The sequence below is a fragment of the Trichomycterus rosablanca genome, chromosome 6 (assembly GCF_030014385.1).
Source record: "Trichomycterus rosablanca isolate fTriRos1 chromosome 6, fTriRos1.hap1, whole genome shotgun sequence".
In the NCBI taxonomy this organism is placed as follows: domain Eukaryota; kingdom Metazoa; phylum Chordata; class Actinopteri; order Siluriformes; family Trichomycteridae; genus Trichomycterus; species Trichomycterus rosablanca.
In genome coordinates, this window is record NC_085993.1 from 18,835,233 (window position 1) to 18,855,765 (window position 20,533).

The 20,533-nt window shown below is 40.4% G+C and overlaps 1 protein-coding gene across 2 annotated transcripts in view; it reads right to left on the reverse strand.

The window, feature by feature from the left end:
• Positions 1-18,293, reverse strand: part of sema3fa (sema domain, immunoglobulin domain (Ig), short basic domain, secreted, (semaphorin) 3Fa) — a 37,571-nt gene extending 19,278 nt beyond the window's left edge. Inside the window, exons 1-7 of one of the 2 annotated variants that reach the window (XM_062997526.1) lie at positions 18,189-18,293; positions 14,519-14,581; positions 13,083-13,202; positions 10,478-10,567; positions 5,028-5,121; positions 3,744-3,863; positions 449-588 (exon numbers count right to left, since the gene is read on the reverse strand). In XM_062997526.1, coding sequence (XP_062853596.1) covers positions 449-588; positions 3,744-3,863; positions 5,028-5,121; positions 10,478-10,567; positions 13,083-13,202; positions 14,519-14,581; positions 18,189-18,278 — 717 coding nt within the window. In that variant the 5' untranslated portion in view covers positions 18,279-18,293. The remainder of the gene's footprint in view (positions 1-448; positions 589-3,743; positions 3,864-5,027; positions 5,122-10,477; positions 10,568-13,082; positions 13,203-14,518; positions 14,582-18,188) is intronic. The other variant, XM_062997525.1, reaches the window with a different exon arrangement.
• Between the last annotated feature and the right edge of the window lie 2,240 nt (positions 18,294-20,533).

Here is a 20,533-nt window from a genome sequence, read left to right on the forward strand (position 1 = left end):
TGTGTGTATATATATATACTGTACTTTTAAAACTGAAGACAAAGATCTCCATACACAAATCTCTTGTACTCCGTGTAGTATTTGTGTGGGCTGAACTAGTGGGGTGGGGTATAATTGTAAACATTGCCTTTGAGCACTGCATAAACCCATCTGCTATGGATTGCTGCCAACTCCAATAATGAGACATGGCAATGCCCAGTGACCAGCAGCCAAAACTCCCCACACATTACAAACATTCATCTGGGTTTATTCACACAAATAATAAAGCATTTGCACAAGAATGAAAAATGACAGTTGCATGTTATGAACAATGTTTACCACATAGTAAAACACTTTTGATCAGAATGGCTTAACTGGGCTCAGGATACTTTAACACACTGTCCATACATTTCGGTTCATTACAGTAAAAGTGCCTGCATGTGTAGAAAGCAGGTATGTGTAATCTCACCAGACAGATCCTGCCAATTCTGGACTGAGTCATGGGGGTCTGTCCCATCTCTGAAGCTTTCTCACGGAACAAAAAATACAGCTTGTCATCATTCTTTTCTGCACTGTCTGGTATGAGCTGGGCATGGACGAATGTGGGATCTGGAAGCGATAAGCAAAGAAAAGAAGACCCTTAACATGATGAAACGGTTGAAAGAAGTTCTGCTATCTGTTTTTGGAAATCTGCATTTACAGCAAGTTAATGACAACAGATAAAAATCTAAATGTGGTTCAAGCACCGCCAAATTCACTCAGAAACTTTTTTTTAATTCATTCATTTACTACTACTGTCACTACCAGCTATTATTATTATTATTTAAAAAGTAGTTTTTTGGGGGGTTTATTTAAATTATTTTGCTATTTATCGCTGTATAATTGTCTTATATGGATATTCTTCAAGACACAAACAGGATTGCATTATCTGGAGGCAGTCCAATCAACTACGATGACAGTGGTAGCCTAGTGCAGCGGTCCCCAACCTTTTTTGCACCACAGACCGGTTTCATATAGGATATAATTTCACAGACTGGTGTGGGCAGGGGGATTTTAAATAGAATAACTATAGAATGGAAAATCAGCACCCAGGTGGCGCAGCAGGATATTCCGTTTGCACACTAGCACAGAGTTTCTGAACTCCCCGGTTCGAAACTCGGCGTTGCCACCGGTCGGCTTCGTGTCATCTAGCGGGCATAATTGGCAGTTCCTGCAGCAGATACTAATTGGCCACCATGTAAGGACCCTGATTGGCGGAAGAGACACCTGTGCAGAGTGCATGGGCAAGAAGTGGAGGGCTGTGCACGTGTCGAAAGAGGCGTGTACAGCGGATGCAATCTGGCATCTCTCAGCAGCGGAAGACAAAAATTTTGTGCACTAAATCAGGAGGAAAATGGGGAGAAAATTCATAAAAAAAAAAAAAAAAAAAGGAAAATCTGTGTGAATCCTGAGTCGCTGCTCCCACTTAGTGGTGATTGGGAACAATAACACCCAAAGATTATTGGAAATTTAATTGCTCTTGTAGCAATCTCTAATTATTTATTCTTTCTGTGTGGCCCAGTAATAAATGACCCATGGACCGGTACCGGTCAGCGGCCCGTTGGTTGGGAACCACTGGCCTAATGGTTAGAGCTTTGGGCTACCAACTTAAAGGTTGAGAGTTCGAATTCCAGCTCTGCCATGCAGCCACTGTTGGGCCATTAAGCAAGGCCCTTAACTCTGTCTGCTCCAGGGGCGCCGTGCAATGGCTGACACTGCTCTCTTATTTCAGCTTCCAAGACAAGCTGGGATGTGCGAAGAGAGAATTTCGTTGTACTGTATATGTATACAGTGTATCACAAAAGTGAGTACACCCCTCACATTTCTGCAAATATTTCATTATATCTTTTCATGGGACAACACTATAGACATGAAACTTGGATATAACTTAGAGTAGTCAGTGTACAGCTTGTATAGCAGTGTAGATTTACTGTCTTCTGAAAATAACTCAACACACAGCCATTAATGTCTAAATAGCTGGCAACATAAGTGAGTACACCCCACAGTGAACATGTCCAAATTGTGCCCAAATGTGTCGTTGTCCCTCCCTGGTGTCTTGTGTCAAGGTCCCAGGTGTAAATGGGGAGCAGGGCTGTTAAATTTGGTGTTTTGGGTACAATTCTCTCATACTGGCCACTGGATATTCAACATGGCACCTCATGGCAAAGAACTCTCTGAGGATGTGAGAAATAGAATTGTTGCTCTCCACAAAGATGGCCTGGGCTATAAGAAGATTGCTAACACCCTGAAACTGAGCTACAGCATGGTGGCCAAGGTCATACAGCGGTTTTCCAGGACAGGTTCCACTCGGAACAGGCTTCGCCAGGGTCGATCAAAGAAGTTGAGTCCACGTGTTCGGCGTCATATCCAGAGGTTGGCTTTAAAAAATAGACACATGAGTGCTGCCAACATTGCTGCAGAGGTTGAAGACGTGGGAGGTCAGCCTGTCAGTGCTCAGACCATACGCCGCACACTGCATCAACTCGGTCTGCATGGTCGTCATCCCAGAAGGAAGCTGACGCACAAGAAAGCCCGCAAACAGTTTGCTGAAGACAAGCAGTCCAAGAACATGGATTACTGGAATGCCCTGTGGTCTGACGAGACCAAGATAAACTTGTTTGGCTCAGATGGTGTCCAGCATGTGTGGCGGCGCCCTGGTGAGAAGTACCAAGACAACTGTATCTTGCCTACAGTCAAGCATGGTGGTGGTAGCATCATGGTCTTGGGCTGCATGAGTGTTGCTGGCACTGGGGAGCTGCAGTTCATTGAGGGAAACATGAATTCCAACATGTACTGTGACATTCTGAAACAGAGCATGATCCCCTCCCTTCGAAAACTGGGCCTCATGGCAGTTTTTCAACAGGATAACGACCCCAAACACAACCTCCAAGATGACAACTGCCTTGCTGAGGAAGCTGAAGGTAAAGGTGATGGACTAAACCCAATTGAGCACCTGTGGCGCATCCTCAAGTGGAAGGTGGAGGAGTTCAAGGTGTCTAACATCCACCAGCTCCGTGATGTCATCATGGAGGAGTGGAAGAGGATTCCAGTAGCAACCTGTGCAGCTCTGGTGAATTCCATGCCCAGGAGGGTTAAGGCAGTGCTGGATAATAATGGTGGTCACACAAAATATTGACACTTTGGGCACAATTTGGACATGTTCACTGTGGGGTGTACTCACTTATGTTGCCAGCTATTTAGACATTAATGGCTGTGTGTTGAGTTATTTTCAGAAGACAGTAAATCTACACTGCTATACAAGCTGTACACTGACTACTCTAAGTTATATCCAAGTTTCATGTCTATAGTGTTGTCCCATGAAAAGATATAATAAAATATTTGCAGAAATGTGAGGGGTGTACTCACTTTTGTGATACACTGTATATGACAAAAAAAGGCCTTCTATCTTCTACATTGTTTAGTGTGGATAAAGTTTGCTATGCCCTATGTATTGGTTTTATAGACAAAATTCTCTGCAGCATGAATCAAGATGCAAGGACACTGAATCTTTGTAACATGTGCTTGAAAACCTTAAATGAGTCTTCAAAGCACTGAAAGTCTAAATGCTCAACAAATAAATTTTTTTCTCTATAATCTTTTTGTTTCTGTGACATTAAACAGACTTGTTTTATGGTTATGTATAAAACATATAACATGCAGAAAATTATTGTATTTACTCTACTACACAGTACTTGTGAGTTGGTGTGTGTGTGTGTAGTGTGTACCATTGAGCCAGCGCGAGTTGTACTGGTCAGTCCTCATGGCTGTGTGTTTCCCTAGTGTACGGAAAATAGCAGAGTCTGTTCCCATAAAATCGATGTAGACTCCAGCATAGAGTTGCCCATCTGCTCAAAGAGACAAGCAGGAATGCATTAACAAATATGGACACTTGGTTTTTTTTTCCACTTGAGAAAGTACACAGTCGAGTCATGTTATTATTACCACCAGCTAATATCCAGAATAACCGCCGTGTGCAGCACGGACAGCAGCTAGACAGGCTGACTTAATAAGGTCCTTGTAGGTTGTCAAAGGTATCTAGAGCCATACTGACTGCAGTGCATCCCACAGCTGCTGGAGGGTGTGTGGTGGAGGATCCATAGAGCGAACATGACAATCGAGGTGCTCCCACAGATGCTCAATTGAGTTTATGTCTGGGGAATTGGTGGGCCAGGGTAGTACTTGGAAGTCATGATCTTTTCTAGCCGTATGACATGTCGCATTGTCTTGCTGGAAGATCCCATCCGCCCCAGGTAAGACCATTTTACCCATGACAGCAACGAGGGATATATGTGCATACAGCTTATCACACACCTTATATACCCACCAAGCCAGCTCACGAAACATGACTTCCTTCATGAGCTACATGCTGCTGTCGTCGACAGTAGGAAGTGGTCATAATGATGTGACTCGACTGCGTATATACAATGAACTTACTCATATGTACTCAGAGTTTTACAATAACATCCACCCAATCCATGTACATATCCACCAATTCATTTATCCATTCATCCTGCCAGCCAGCCTGCCTGCCGCCCATCCATCAATCCATTTATTCATCCATGCAGCTGTCCATTATTCAGTCCATCAGTCAATCCAGCCAGAGTTATCCATCCATATAATCCACTCATCCATCCTCCCATACTCTTATCCATCCATGCATCTATTCATCCAATACTATTCATACATCCATGCATCCATCCAATACTATTCATACATCCATGCATCCATCCAATACTATTCATACATCCTTGCATCCATCCAATACTATTCATACCTCTTTGCATTCAATACTTTATTACAATGATAGTATAAGGATACTTAAGGGCATGTGCAGGAATTATTTAGTAACATTGTATATGTGTACAGCTGTTTAATAAATGATTAATTAGAACTATTGGTGAATGTTTCTATATCCACATTAACTATATTCATTATTTATAAATAAGGCCACAGGCTAAATAAAGTATATGATCACAGTAAGTGGTCTGGTATGGCTGAATAGTACTTACTGATCAGAGCAGACACACTATTCAGTTTTGGGTCGAACGGGCATTTTCCTTTCCCTGAATCCACTTTCCCTGGCTCCAGACGGAATATGTATTCCTGGAATAAGAAAAGACACATAAGAGCCATTAATGATTTTACCATACACATTAGATGAAACATTATTGATTACTATCTGATCTAGGCTCCAAGAAGCTTTTTCTGCTATCCCACTGTTATTATATATGAACCAATACCATACTGTTTTTTTTTTCTGCAGGTATTACATTTTGCTGGACATAGTTAATAATGTGGATCAAATCAGGGGGAACTTTCCACAGTCTAAGCAATTTACATGGCCCAAAAATTCCTGGCTAAGAATCAATTGTTTCAAGTCAAGGTATATGGCATGTAGCCATGGGGATGAACTACATTTATTATAAAGACAACATTAATTACTCAGACAACATACTTTTATTATTGGGTCATAATTACACAATCCACACTCCATGAATCACAAATTCATACAGCTAATCCAAAACACCTTATACCTTGCCATGCAGAATGATTAGCTGCCACAATACACAATGATTTGTCAAAATAAAAAATAGTAAAGAAAAAAGAGTAAAGAAACCATCATGCTTCTTAGGTGAGTCACATAAAATTAATCATTTTTTAAATCATCCCTCGTGACTGCTTCTCTCTTGTCAGGCTTGTGGTGATCTAGAGTTTATACAGAGAAAAACACATCCTATATGGGACACTAATGAAACCACACACACTGTTGGCTAACTAAATGAAAAACACTAATAAATGGGTGGTGAAACATAAGTAGAGCAGAATCTTCCAGATATGTCAAGTCAAAAGTCTTACTATGGTCAGTGGCCTGGATAAAAAAAGTGATTTTAAGGGGAGTTTATTACTGAATAGATGTCAAGAACTTCCATTTAAACCACTGCTCAATTAGACAAAGTTTAATAACAGTGGCTAAAAAGAATAATACATCAAGAGAACAGCATATGCCATAAATCTACCACTGAAAGGGGTCTGGTGGTTTTTTATGGTGTGAAATGCATTTAGCTGGCATGGTTTGTGGCCACTTATTATATGGGTCATTTATTTTGATGGAATAATATTGCTCCTAACCACAGAACATGAGGCATCACTGAATGGTTTATAAGTATGAACATGATGAAAAACATATGCACATTTGCTCAAGGTCTTCACATGTACTAGATCTCAACCCATCTAAACACTTATTGAAGTTCTGGGCTGATGTAGAAGCCTGTTCTCCAACACCACCATCAAAGCACTAAATTAGGAACAATTATGTTCAATCCTCTAGTACATTTCATAGACTTCATAAAAATGCATCGCTAATTATCCTAGTCCTGCTTGTGGTAGCCTAAAACGTCATAAGAACCATTTTTCGAAACTCAGCAAAGACATTACCCAGAGAAAGGTATTGAACATAGCAAGCTAGACCTTTTTTGTAATTATTGGGCAATTATTTCAACCCCAAATCAAAAAAAGTTGGGACAGCATGGAAAATGCAAATACGTTTCTTACATTGACTTATATTTGATTGCAGACAGGATAAACCTGAGATATTTCATGTTTTGTCTGCTCAACTTCATTTCATTTATTAATAAACCTTCATTCCTGCATTTCAGGCCTGCAACACATTCCAAAAAAAGTTGGGACAGTAAAGCATTTACCACTTTGCGATGTTGCCATTCCTTTTCACCACACTGGTTTTGGCACCGATAAGACCAAGTGATTTAGTGTTTCAGCTTTTATTGTGTCCCATTCTTCCTGCAAACACGTCTTAAGATGCGCAACAGTACAGGGTTGTCATTGTCGCATTTTTCCTTTCAAAATTCTCCACACATTCTCTATTGGGGACAGGTCAGGACTGCAGGCGTTCAGATAAAGCTTGCGCCCTTGGCCTTTACGCACTGAAATTCCTCCTGACTTCTTGAATGGTTTAATGATATTATGCACTGTAGAGGGAAAAATATGCAAATCCCTTCCAATCTTTCTTTGAGGTAAATTGTTCTTAAAACATTTCAAGAACTTTCTCACACATTTGTTGACAAACTGGAGATCCTCTGATCATCTTTGCTCATCAAAGACTCAGCCTTTCCTGGATGCTGCTTTTGTACCAAACCATGATTACAATCACCTGTTGACATCACCTGTTTGGAATCACATCATTATTTAGTTTTTTCACCTCATTACTAGCCCTAAATTCCCAACTTTTTCTGGAATGTGTTGCAGGCCTGAAATGCAGGAATGAAATGAGCAGACAAAACATGAAACATCTTGGGTTCAAACTGTCTGCAGTCAAATAAAAGTCAAAGTAAATGTAAGGAACACTGCATTTTTATTTTATTCGCATTTTTCATACTGTCCCAACTTTTTCTGATTTGGGGTTGAATTAAATTACTGTGAATGGAATTAAACAGACCTCGTTTCTACAATAAAAGTATTAATAAGTGATTTGATGGCATTAGCCTCTGGTCATTTTAATGCTGCTTGCTCTTTGGTGCATGGTACTCTCTGAAGTATCTGAGGTTCCTGCTTCTCTGGTTTTATTTTTGTCTTTATATTTGTAAGTCTTAAAGGTACTGGAAACCGTGATTGGCCCATGACAACATGTTACTATAAGCCACCCCAAAACCTAGTATTACTGTGGCAAAAAAGCCATATAAATGCTGTAGAAAGTGTTTCTGACTTTAAATGCAGTCTATGGTGAAGCAACTGCATTGTAAAGTTTGCTCACGAGGGTTATCCAGGTACACGTGGTACATTTTCATTTAAAAAAAAAAAACAGCACTTCTCAAAGTAAGTAAACATACAATAGACAGACAGATCAGGATTATATTTAATAAATGTAAACCCTCGCCTTTTTATTTAACAGGTATTACTAATCCAAACTGTCAACGTGAACAAACACAACCAGATCAGACTGATAATTATGTATGACATCAGGTTAAAGGCAGATGAAAATTTTACCGTGTTTCAATGTGAATCTCTAATGCATCATCTGCTCTGAAAGTTCATTCATGTCTCGACAAATCATCTATTACAATAGACCCATGACAGGGAAACATGCCCACCGATGGGATTTGTTCTGCTTCAATGCTTTACAAGCATGTCTCTAATGCAAAGCTTAATTTTAGACTGACTCATGACTCTGAGGTTGTAATAACCCTACAATCATGGATTGTCTGCAAAGTTTACCACTTTTTTAAATACACATTCTCTGTACAGGCGCTATTTGGGCAAGTGTAGGCACAACTGGCAGGATGAGGCATTTTAAATCAGCACTTTCTCCCATTTATGTTTACTTATGTTTCCCTGACACATTTAACTGCAGAGAAGGGCAGCTGACACTGTGTGTGCAGAGCATATTCTTCACTTTTAACATAGTGAACTCACAGGGTTATAACATTTATACTGTATAATATACACCGATATCCTAATATTGTGTTGGTCCCCCTTTTGCTGCCAAAACAGCCCTGACCCATCAAGGCATGGACTCCGCTAGACCCCTGAGGGTGTGCTGTAGTATCTGGCACCAAGATGTTAGCAGCAGATCGTTTAACTCCTGTAAGTTGTGAGGTGTGGCCTCCATGGATCGGACTTGTTTGTCCAGCACATCCTACAGATGCTCCATTGGATTGAGATCTGGGGAATTTGGAGGCCAAGTCAACTCATTGGCTTAAACTCTTTGTTGTGCTCCTCAAACCATTCCAGAACCATTTTTGCTTCGTGGCAGGGCACATTCTCCTGCTGAAAGAGGCCACAGCTATCAGGGAATGCTTAGGTAGGTGGTACGTGTCAAAGTAACATCCACATGGATGGCAGAACCCAAGGTTTCCCAGCAGAACATTGCCCAAAGCATCACACTGCCTCTGCCGGCTTGCCTTCTTCCCATAGTGCATCCTGGTGCCATGTGTTCCCCAGGTATGCGACGCACATGCACCCGGCCATCCATGTGATGTAAAAGAAAATGTGATTCATCAGACAAGGCCACCTTGTTCCATTGCTCAGTGGTCCAGTTCCGATGCTCACGTGCACATTGTTGGCTCTTTTGGAGGTGGACAGGGGTCAGCATGGGCAGTCCCATACACAACAAACTGCAATGCACTGTGTATTCTGACACCTTTGTATCAGAACCAGCATTAACTTCTTCAGCAATCTGAGCTATAGTAGCTCGTCTGTTGGATCGGACCTCATGGGCCAGCCTTCGCTCCCCACGTGCGTCAATGAGCCTTGGTCACCCATTACCCTGTCGCTGGTTTACCACTGTTCCTTCCTTGGACCACTTTTGATAGATACTGACCACTGCAGAACGGGAACACCCCACAAGAGCTGCAGTTTTGGAGATGCTCTGACCCAGTCGTCTAGCCATCACAATTTGGTCCTTGTCAAACTCACTCAAATCCTTACACTTGCCCATTTTTCCTGTTTCTAACACACACAGGATGAAATGTTCACTAATATATCCCACCTACCAACAGGTGCCATGATTAAGAGATAATCAGTGTTATTCACTTCACCTGTCAGTGGTCATAATGTTATGCCTCGTCAGTGTATATTATAAGAATAAAAAATCTTTTATTTAAGTGATGTACATTTTACGTTTTTAATCATTTAAATACTCGTTCCATGTAACATTAGTTGAGGACCCTATTGAGTGTAATAATAAAAGAACTACATGGACTAAATTATTTGAACACTAAAACTTTACATACAGAGCTGAACAATAAAATTCTTTCTTTACATATTCCAGCTTGTTTGGAAGCTGGGGTCAAAGCGCAGGGTTAGTCATTGTACGGCGCCCCTGGGGCAGAGAGGGTTAAGGGCCTTGCTCAAGGGCCCAACTGTGGAAGCATGGCTGAGCCAGGATTCAAACTCTCAACCTTTCAATTAATAGCCCAAATTTCTACCCACTAGGCTACACTATCCCTATATTACTCTATATTGTAAATTGTTAATTCATTAACAAAAGACTTTGTAAGGTTGGAAACAAATGTTGGAAAAAGACCTCATTTCATTCCAAATGAGACCACTGGGGTTATGATTAAGTCTCAGCTGTAGCAATATTTCCCTTTTTTTAATTTATGGGGTGACAGATCAAACCATCAGTTCCAGTGGATTATCTCTCTTCACCAAATTTTACAGTTTGCACTATTATGCATTTGGACAGGTAGGACAGGTAAGGTTTTTTGACATCCTCCATTCAACACAGATAACATAATTAGACCGAGATGGTGAAGCATGAATCATCAGTCCAATGACAGTGTGCTTTACACCTATTCAGCTGAAGCTTTGTACATGGTGTTTTTTTTATTGTGTTAATGTTGCTGCTAGAGACAGTTTGGAACAGAGACTTGATAAGCTTATTTATTTTAAATAAACATCCTATGACACCCCCCCCTCCCACAACCTGGACATCATGCCTAACCTTGGGTGCATATGGCTCAGGTGAGGCGCTTGGCTCCACTGCCCGACTCGTTCGACCTCCACCCCGAGGATTCAGCTGCTGGAGCAAAGCCTATGAGACAAGCATGTTAGTAGGTTAAACTTCCACCACACTTCCAGCTTGTTAGAATATTTGTAAGAATGACAAGAAGCAATGTTGCCATAGCAACTAAAAAAACAAACAAGCGATAGTAGAATGCTGGATAATTACTACTCTTTCAAGCTGTGGATTTTATTATCTTTGTAACGTGCAGAACATGCAGTATTATATTAAATATTAATATTAAATATGTACAAAGGCATTTAGATATAAAACTGATACTTTAATTGCTTAATGCAAATGTAGATATTGAGCAAAGAAATATATATATATATATATATATATATATATATACAGTGTATCACAAAAGTGAGTACACCCCTCACATTTCTGCAGATATTTAAGTATATCTTTTCATGGGACAACACTGACAAAATGACACTTTGACACAATGAAAAGTAGTCTGTGTGCAGCTTATATAACAGTGTAAATTTATTCTTCCCTAAAAATAACTCAATATACAGCCATTAATGTCTAAACCACCGGCAACAAAAGTGAGTACACCCCTAAGAGACTACACCCCTAAATGTCCAAATTGAGCACTGCTTGTCATTTTCCCTCCAAAATGTCATGTGATTTGTTAGTGTTACTAGGTCTCAGGTGTGCATAGGGAGCAGGTGTGTTCCATTTAGTAGTACAGCTCTCACACTCTCTCATACTGGTCACTGAAAGTTCCAACATGGCACCTCATGGCAAAGAACTCTCTGAGGATCTTAAAAGACGAATTGTTGCGCTACATGAAGATGGCCAAGGCTACAAGAAGATTGCCAACACCCAGAAACTGAGCTGCAGCACAGTGGCCAAGATCATCCAGCGTTTTAAAAGAGCAGGGTCCACTCAGAACAGACCTCGCGTTGGTCGTCCAAAGAAGCTGAGTGCACGTGCTCAGCGTCACATCCAACTGCTGTCTTTGAAAGATAGGCGCAGGAGTGCTGTCAGCATTGCTGCAGAGATTGAAAAGGTGGGGGGTCAGCCTGTCAGTGCTCAGACCATACGCCGCACACTACATCAAATTGGTCTGCATGGCTGTCACCCCAGAAGGAAGCCTCTTCTGAAGTCTCTACACAAGAAAGCCCGCAAACAGTTTGCTGAAGACATGTCAACAAAGGACATGGATTACTGGAACCATGTCCTATGGTCTGATGAGACCAAGATTAATTTGTTTAATTCAGATGGTCTCAAGCATGTGTGGCGGCAATCAGGTGAGGAGTACAAAGATAAGTGTGTCATGCCTACAGTCAAGCATGGTGGTGGGAATGCCATGGTCTGGGGCTGCATGAGTGCAGCAGGTGTTGGGGAGTTACATTTCATTGAGGGACACATGAACTCCAATATGTACTGTGAAATACTGAAGCAGAGCATGATCCCCTCCCTCTGGAAACTGGGTCGCAGGGCAGTGTTCCAGCATGATAATGACCCCAAACACACCTCTAAGACGACCACTGCTTTATTGAAGAGGCTGAGGGTAAAGGTGATGGACTGGCCAAGCATGTCTCCAGACCTAAACCCAATAGAACATCTTTGGGGCATCCTCAAGCGGAAGGTGGAGGAGCGCAAAGTCTCGAATATCCGCCAGCTCCGTGATGTCGTCATGGAGGAGTGGAAAAGCATTCCAGTGGCAACCTGTGAAGCTCTGGTAAACTCCATGCCCAGGAGAGTTAAGGCAGTTCTGGGAAATAATGGTGGCCACACAAAATATTGACACTTCAGGAACTTTCACTAAGGGGTGTACTCACTTTTGTTGCCGGTGGTTTAGACATTAATGGCTGTATATTGAGTTATTTTGAGGGAAGAATAAATTTACACTGTTATATAAGCTGCACACAGACTACTTTTCATTGTGTCAAAGTGTCATTTTGTCAGTGTTGTCCCATGAAAAGATATACTTAAATATCTGCAGAAATGTGAGGGGTGTACTCACTTTTGTGATACACTGTATATATATATATAGGTTAAACATAACAATATTAAGGTTAACCATGTGAATAATTTCTATTATAAATTAAAAAAAAAAAACTAATTGCAAGTATATTAGCAATTAGCTTGCTGGTTGTCAGCAGCCTGCCTCCTATAATTGTGGCTGATGCTGATAACACTTTAAATTACAAAATATGCATTTAACTGCTATACCCCCTGACCTGTCTGTGTAGATGCCCGGCTGGCTGATAGCACAACTGCTATTTAAAGTTAGATCTGTCTGGGTGGTGGGCTAGTGTAATACACCGCTGCGTCACCATAGATCTTTAGATTGATTCATAGCTCATAACATTCACATTGATTGGCTCTGAGCTTAGAATCAAAGTAGGAACAGCATTATGGCCTCTTAGGTATGTTACCATAAACAGTGTGGCATAAACTGTGAATAGCATTTATGTGGAACCTATTATCATGTTTCAGGGTTTATATTATAATATCCTGAGACTAAGGAGACCTGTTGTGACCTTGTGACACCCAGGTTAAAGTAGGTCATCTCCGGGAGATGGTTTACCTGTGACTTTTGACCCCTGTCTACATAAGTGCAAATAGGGTTGTAGGCTCCTGTTCCACACACGTATAGGTGAGTCCGGTTCCACGGCTCAATCAGACGGATAAAGTTCCCACACTCGCCCTGAAAAAACAAGAATGCAACTGAGAATATAAACACCGATATGTTACAAGGAAATAAAATCACATAACGTATGTTTTCATCTTTACAAAGTTTAGGCAAATATATGCTATCATCAACACTTATATTATACAAATAATCTAAAACAGGGTGTTTGATCAAAGCCAAAAAAGTCAGTCATGGAAAGGACGAATATAACTTTATTACTATAACTCTTTACTTACAGCACATTTCTTCTATTTGATTAGTCAGTTCCAACCCCTTTTTAGCTAAATTCCCCCCATTACACAACAACTACCAACCTGGGTTGGTAAGAACTAATTATGCGTCCTTAAAGATACAATCTGGCCACATGGCAAATGTTTAATTATTAAAAGAAAGCCACTTTGATAGAGAAATGTCATTCCATCTAGCAACACACCAGAGCCAGCAATGCTCTCATGAGCTCCTGGTCATGTATGGCTATGGCACTGTCAGCATACAAATTTGGAATAGTTTGGAAATAGGGCTTTCCTCATGTGCAACTGGGCATCTCAGGTGCCAACATTTCTAGTTTATGCTTAGTTTTTTCCTTTTAGTTTATTAAGTATGTGTTTGCCAATTAATTGCACATAGCTTACCAAACTTAGTTCTGCAGTAGGCACATATTCATTTATTTATTGTCTATCACTGCTTTATTGTATTCAGGGTCGCGATGGGAAACATCCTGGACAGGTTGCCAGTCCATCACAGGGCAACACACATATACATATTCACACACACTCAGACCTAGGGCAATTTTGTATCTCCAGTTAACCTGCACGTCTTGGACTGTGAGATGAAACCAGAGGACACAAGAAGAATATGCAAACTCTGTTCAGAAAGGACTTGGACCACTCCACCTGGGAATCAAACCCAGGACCTTTTTGCTGTGAGGTGACAGTGTTACCCATTGAGCCACTGTGCTGCCAAACTCATATTTAGCAAACATAAAATTTGTCCACATTTTTAAAAAGGCAATATGCATTTAGAACAAGACAAATCCTTCAAACAGCTGCATAAAGCAACCCTGCATGATAAAAGTCATTCTGTTTAATGTCTTTGTTTAACAGTGTTTCTTTAAATGTTCAAAGCTTCTAAATCGCTCCCTTGAATGTTTTTGAACTGCAGCCATGTTTGACTTCTGTGTGGTCTTGGAAGTATTGCTACACTAATAATTCACATCCATGTTGAGTGCTGCTTTTACTTCCAGGGAACAGATCAATAAGAAACAAAGGGCAGAAAGATGAGTGAACATTTATGACAAGCCAGTTCTCTCAGTCTCTCAGTTGGACACTTACGTTGATGTCTTTTCCGGACTGAACACACTCGGCCTTCCTCTGAGATGCAACAGGCCAGTGGATCTGAAAAAGAGAGAGATAAAAAAAAACTAAGTTCAATATGTGCTAAGCTTCAACATTCAGAATTCTAAGTAAAAAAAATTTATGTAATACCTAGCTTATGCTTTATTGTTAGATATTATTTTAGCCTGTTGAGAGAAGCTTCAGAAATTTAAGCTGTTCAAAAAGTGGGTGAAGTACAACCCCAAATCAGAAAAAGTTGGGACAGTATGGAAAAAGCAAATAATAAAAAAAAAACACACAGTTTCTTACATTTACTTTGACTTTTATTTGATTGCAGACAGGATGAACCTGAGATATTTCATGTTTTGTCTGCTCAACTTCATTTCATTTATTAATGAACATCCATTCCTGCATTTCAGGCCTACAACACATTCCAAAAAAAGTTGGGACAGTAAAGCATTTACCACTTTGAAATTTTTCATTCCTGTTCACTACACTTAAAAGACAATTTGGCACCGAGAAGACCAAGTGATTTAGTGTTTCAGTTTACAGCCCCATACCATAAAAGACCCTGGCTTTTGAACTCGTTGCTGAAAACAGTCTTTTGAAAAATTGTCCTTGTCGTCTTTGGTCCGGAGCACACAGCATCCATTTTTTCCAAAAACAATACATATTTCCACGGTGTAATGGTCCATCCTAGATGCCTCTGAGCCCAGAGAAGTCGACGCCGCTTCTGGACATGGTTACCATAAGGCTTCTTTTTTTGCACAGTAGTTTTAAGTGGCATTTGTTCATGTAACTCTGTATTGTAGTGCTTGACAAAGGTTTGCCAAAGTAATCCCTCACCCATGTGGTTATATCAGCTATTGTTGAGTGGCGGTTCTTGATGCAGTGCCGTCTGAGGGATCAAAGATTACGGGCATTCAGCTTAAGCTTGCACCCTTGGCCTTTACACACTGAAATTCCTCCTGATTTCTTGAATCGTTTAATGATATCATGCACTGTAGAGGGAGAAATATGCAAATCCCTTCCAATCTTTCTTTGTGGTAAATTGTTTTTAAACATTGTAATACTTTTCTCAAGCATTTGTTGACTGGAGATTATCTGATCATCTTTGCTCATCAAAGACTCAGCCCTTCCTGGATGCAGCTTTTGTACCAAACCATGATTACAATCACCTGTTGACATCACCTGTCATTATTTAGTTTGTTCACCTCATTACTAGCCCTAAATTGCCCCCTTACCAACTTTTTTTGGAATGTGTTGCAGGCCTGAAATGCAGGAATGGAGGTATATTAATAAATGAAATGAAGTTGAGCAGACAAAACATGAAATATCTTGGGTTCAAACTGTCTGCAATCAAATAAAAGTCAAAATAAATGTAAGGAACACTGCATTTTTATTTTATTCGCATTTTCCATACTGTCCCAACTTTTTCTGATTTGGGGTTGTAAAACAACCAGCTTTCTTTAGGTTTCACTTCAGACCCACACCTCATACATACATACAGTGTATCACAAAAGTGAGTACACCCCTCACATTTCTGCAGATATTTAAGTATATCTTTTCATGGGACAACATTGACAAAATGACACTTTGACACAATGAAAAGTAGTCTGTGTGCAGCTTATATAACAGTGTAAATTTATTCTTCCCTCAAAATAACTCAATATACAGCCATTAATGTCTAAACCACCGGCAACAAAAGTGAGTACACCCCTAAGAGACTACACCCCTAAATGTCCAAATTGAGCCCTGCTTGTCATTTTCCCTCCAAAATGTCATGTGATTTGTTAGTGTTACTAGGTCTCAGGTGTGCATAGGGAGCAGGTGTGTTCAATTTAGTAGTACAGCTCTCACACTCTCTCATACTGGTCACTGAAAGTTCCAACATGGCACCTCATGGCAAAGAACTCTCTGAGGATCTTAAAAGACGAATTGTTGCGCTACATGAAGATGGCCAAGGCTACAAGAAGATTGCCAACACCCTGAAACTGAGCTGCAGCACAGTGGCCAAGATCATCCAGCGTTTTAAAAGAGCAGGGTCCACTCAGAACAGACCTCGCGTTGGTCGTCCAAAGAAGCTGAGTGCACGTGCTCAGCGTCACATCCAACTGCTGTCTTTGAAAGATTGGCGCAGGAGTGCTGTCAGCATTGCTGCAGAGATTGAAAAGGTGGGGTGTCAGCCTGTCAGTGCTCAGACCATACGCCGCACACTACATCAAATTGGTCTGCATGGCTGTCACCCCAGAAGGAAGCCTCTTCTGAAGTCTCTACACAAGAAAGCCCGCAAACAGTTTGCTGAAGACATGTCAACAAAGGACATGGATTACTGGAACCATGTCCTATGGTCTGATGAGACCAAGATTAATTTGTTTAATTCAGATGGTCTCAAGCATGTGTGGCGGCAATCAGGTGAGGAGTACAAAGATAAGTGTGTCATGCCTACAGTCAAGCATGGTGGTGGGAATGCCATGGTCTGGGGCTGCATGAGTGCAGCAGGTGTTGGGGAGTTACATTTCATTGAGGGACACATGAACTCCAATATGTACTGTGAAATACTGAAGCAGAGCATGATCCCCTCCCTCTGGAAACTGGGTCGCAGGGCAGTGTTCCAGCATGATAATGACCCCAAACACACCTCTAAGACGACCACTGCTTTATTGAAGAGGCTGAGGGTAAAGGTGATGGACTGGCCAAGCATGTCTCCAGACCTAAACCCAATAGAACATCTTTGGGGCATCCTCAAGCGGAAGGTGGAGGAGCGCAAAGTCTCGAATATCCGCCAGCTCCGTGATGTCGTCATGGAGGAGTGGAAAAGCATTCCAGTGGCAACCTGTGAAGCTCTGGTAAACTCCATACCCAGGAGAGTTAAGGCAGTTCTGGGAAATAATGGTGGCCACACAAAATATTGACACTTCAGGAACTTTCACTAAGGGGTGTACTCACTTTTGTTGCCGGTGGTTTAGACATTAATGGCTGTATATTGAGTTATTTTGAGGGAAGAATAAATTTACACTGTTATATAAGCTGCACATAGACTACTTTTCATTGTGTCAAAGTGTCATTTTGTCAGTGTTGTCCCATGAAAAGATATACTTAAATATCTGCAGAAATGTGAGGGATGTACTCACTTTTGTGATACACTGTACATACAAGCAAGCAGTATACAACACAAAATAATTGTTAATTCTCAGAATGTAAAAATAACCTATTTAATAAAATTAAATACAATTTAATAAACTTTCACATATCCCCCATTATAAAAAACTATTGCAAAAATATGATGTCATCTGATAGTCTGTTAACAAAACACAATACATGCTGAAAGAACTTTAGCTATTATCAGTTTTCATAACTTTCAGTGACCTTGTTGATAATGAACCTGAGGTTTTTTTGACATGTTTGGCATTCATCTACTATAATTACTGTTATAGTAAATACTGCTGACATTCTGTTTTTACAGTGGTGCTGCTCTCACATCCTAACAGTAACATACTCTAAACTCTGGCCCCTTGATTAAGGCAATACATGGTTTATAAGTACCAGTTCTAAAACATTGTAGATGTATAAATCTCAACAATTTCGTACTGTATTATTTTCCAGTGCCATCATTCAGTATAATAGTAATATAAAGGGTAGAAATAAAGAGCATGGTCATTCTTACAATGAGAGGCTCTTTGTTAATGTCGTTTAGATCCAAGGAAAGGATGTAGTCCTTGCTGCCCACATACATGCGGTCATGATCCTCGTCCATGCGCAGGACCCTGTAGTCAGTGGAGTTCAGCAAAAAAGCAAAGTGATGCGCCGTGCCTGTAGACTTCAACTCTGTCAAAAGAAAAAAGAAAAAAAATTAAAGTGAGTCCATTAGGGACCTGAGCTATGAATAACCTTGATATATATTGTGAGTAATAAATAGATACTGATGCACAAGAATATATATTAAAAAAATCCAACAACCAGCAGCAGTCATCACATTAGAAATCATTGCTTACTGATACTTTTTAACTGTCATACTTTCTGCAGAGCCAAAAACAACCCCCAGCAAATCTAATTCCAACACTGTTTCCAAGTAATTGGACTCCTAACAAAAACAACACTCTCTGTACCTGACTATTTTCCAATCTAAACCACCATAGTTGGAGTGACACCCTTAGGTACAGTTTGCTGGCAACAAAACCTAATCCACTGTTATTATTATTATAACCCTGTTATTTCACAGCAGCTCTCTCGGTGGCTTTGACCGTTGCCGGGGATTCATGAAAATACACAAATCACTACTTGCTGCTAACAGCAGGATCTGGGGGATTTATACAATAGTAATCTGGAAAGCTGTGACAGCAGCTTGCCCTCTGGTTTTAGTGTAGAAGCTGTAGAATGTGTGTAGGAAAAATTGTCAGATAACTGCCAGGTGCTCTGATGCTAAGAATACATGTTGAGCTAGCTGATAAAAGGTCTACTGATCCAACCATTCTAATACATACCTGAGTATATCTGAGTATCTGAGCATATATCTGAGCACATCTGAGTATACCGATCCAGATAAACTGATACTAAAGGATACAGATGCAGCCAATTCGATACCAACCTGATCTGATACTAAGTACACCAATCAATCTCAATCTAATAGAGATTAAACTGATACAGTCATTATAATACTGAGCAAACTAATCTAGCCAATGAGACACTGACACTGCAGATATGAAACTAATTATTCGAATTTTATTCTGCTAATACTGAGTACACTGCTTCAAACAATCTAATAATATGTGAACATACTAGTGCTGGGTGGTATGACGGTACATTCGGTATACTGTCTTTGATTACCTCGTACGGTAGGAATTTTTCATATATCGCCATACCGTAGCATAGTTAATACAACACCTATAGGCTTCAATAGGCACTATGGAGCGTTGTGCAGGTTAGGTACAGCTCACTAGTTAGCCAGGTACCGTTAGCATAACAGTTAACAGATGAGTAGGGCTTCCTCGATATGGTGGGAAAAGTCGTCAGTTTAAAAAAATTTTTGGTTTCCGACACAGACTAAAACACTATATACTGTATGGTTCGTCGAGCCACGGCTGTTGCAAAAAAGCAAACGGTGAAACAACATTAGTAACACAGTAATAATCCACCAGTAATAATCTATAGAGGATATGACTCCTCTATAGACAGGCGAGAAATAACCTTTCAGAACAATGATTAAAAAACTCGTCTCGAGGGATGTCTTGACGTGGCGAAAATACTTCAGGACATCCTGTGACCACTGATGAAGGTCTAGAAGATGACCAACTCAAACAGCAGCAATAGATGAGCGATCGTCTCTGACTTTACATCTACAAGGTGGACCGACTACGAGTGGTCACGGTATTTAAAAACTCCATCAGCAATGCTGTGTCTGATCCACTCATACCAGCACAACACACACTAACACACCACCACCATGTCATTGTCACTGCAGTGCTGAGAATAATTCACCACCTAAGTAATACCCCAAATAATACCTACTCTGTGGTGGTCCTGTGGGGGTCCTGACCATTGAAGAACAGGGTGAAAGCAGGCCAAAAAGGTATGTAGAGAAACAGATGGACTACAGTCAGTAATTGTAGAACTACAAAGTGCTTCTATATGGTAAGTGGAGCTGATAAAATGGACAGTGAGTGTAAAAACAAGGAGGTGGTTTTAATGTTATGGTTATATATATATATATATATATATATATATATATATATATATATATATATATATATATGTACTGTATAATATGCAGTAGAATAAGCCACAAACATATAAAAAGTCCCAGGCATACAAAAACATACCGTTATATACCCTGAAATTTTGGTCATACCGCCCAGCCCTAGAACATACCCATTAAGTTAACAAATTCAGCCAATTCTTCGCATCACACAATCTGTAAGCAAGGTTTGAACCAGTTGTACCAGGAGTACCACCCTAAGTTTCGATGTATTCAATATTAAGTTATGAACACTTTCCTGGCTTAAAGTGAATATA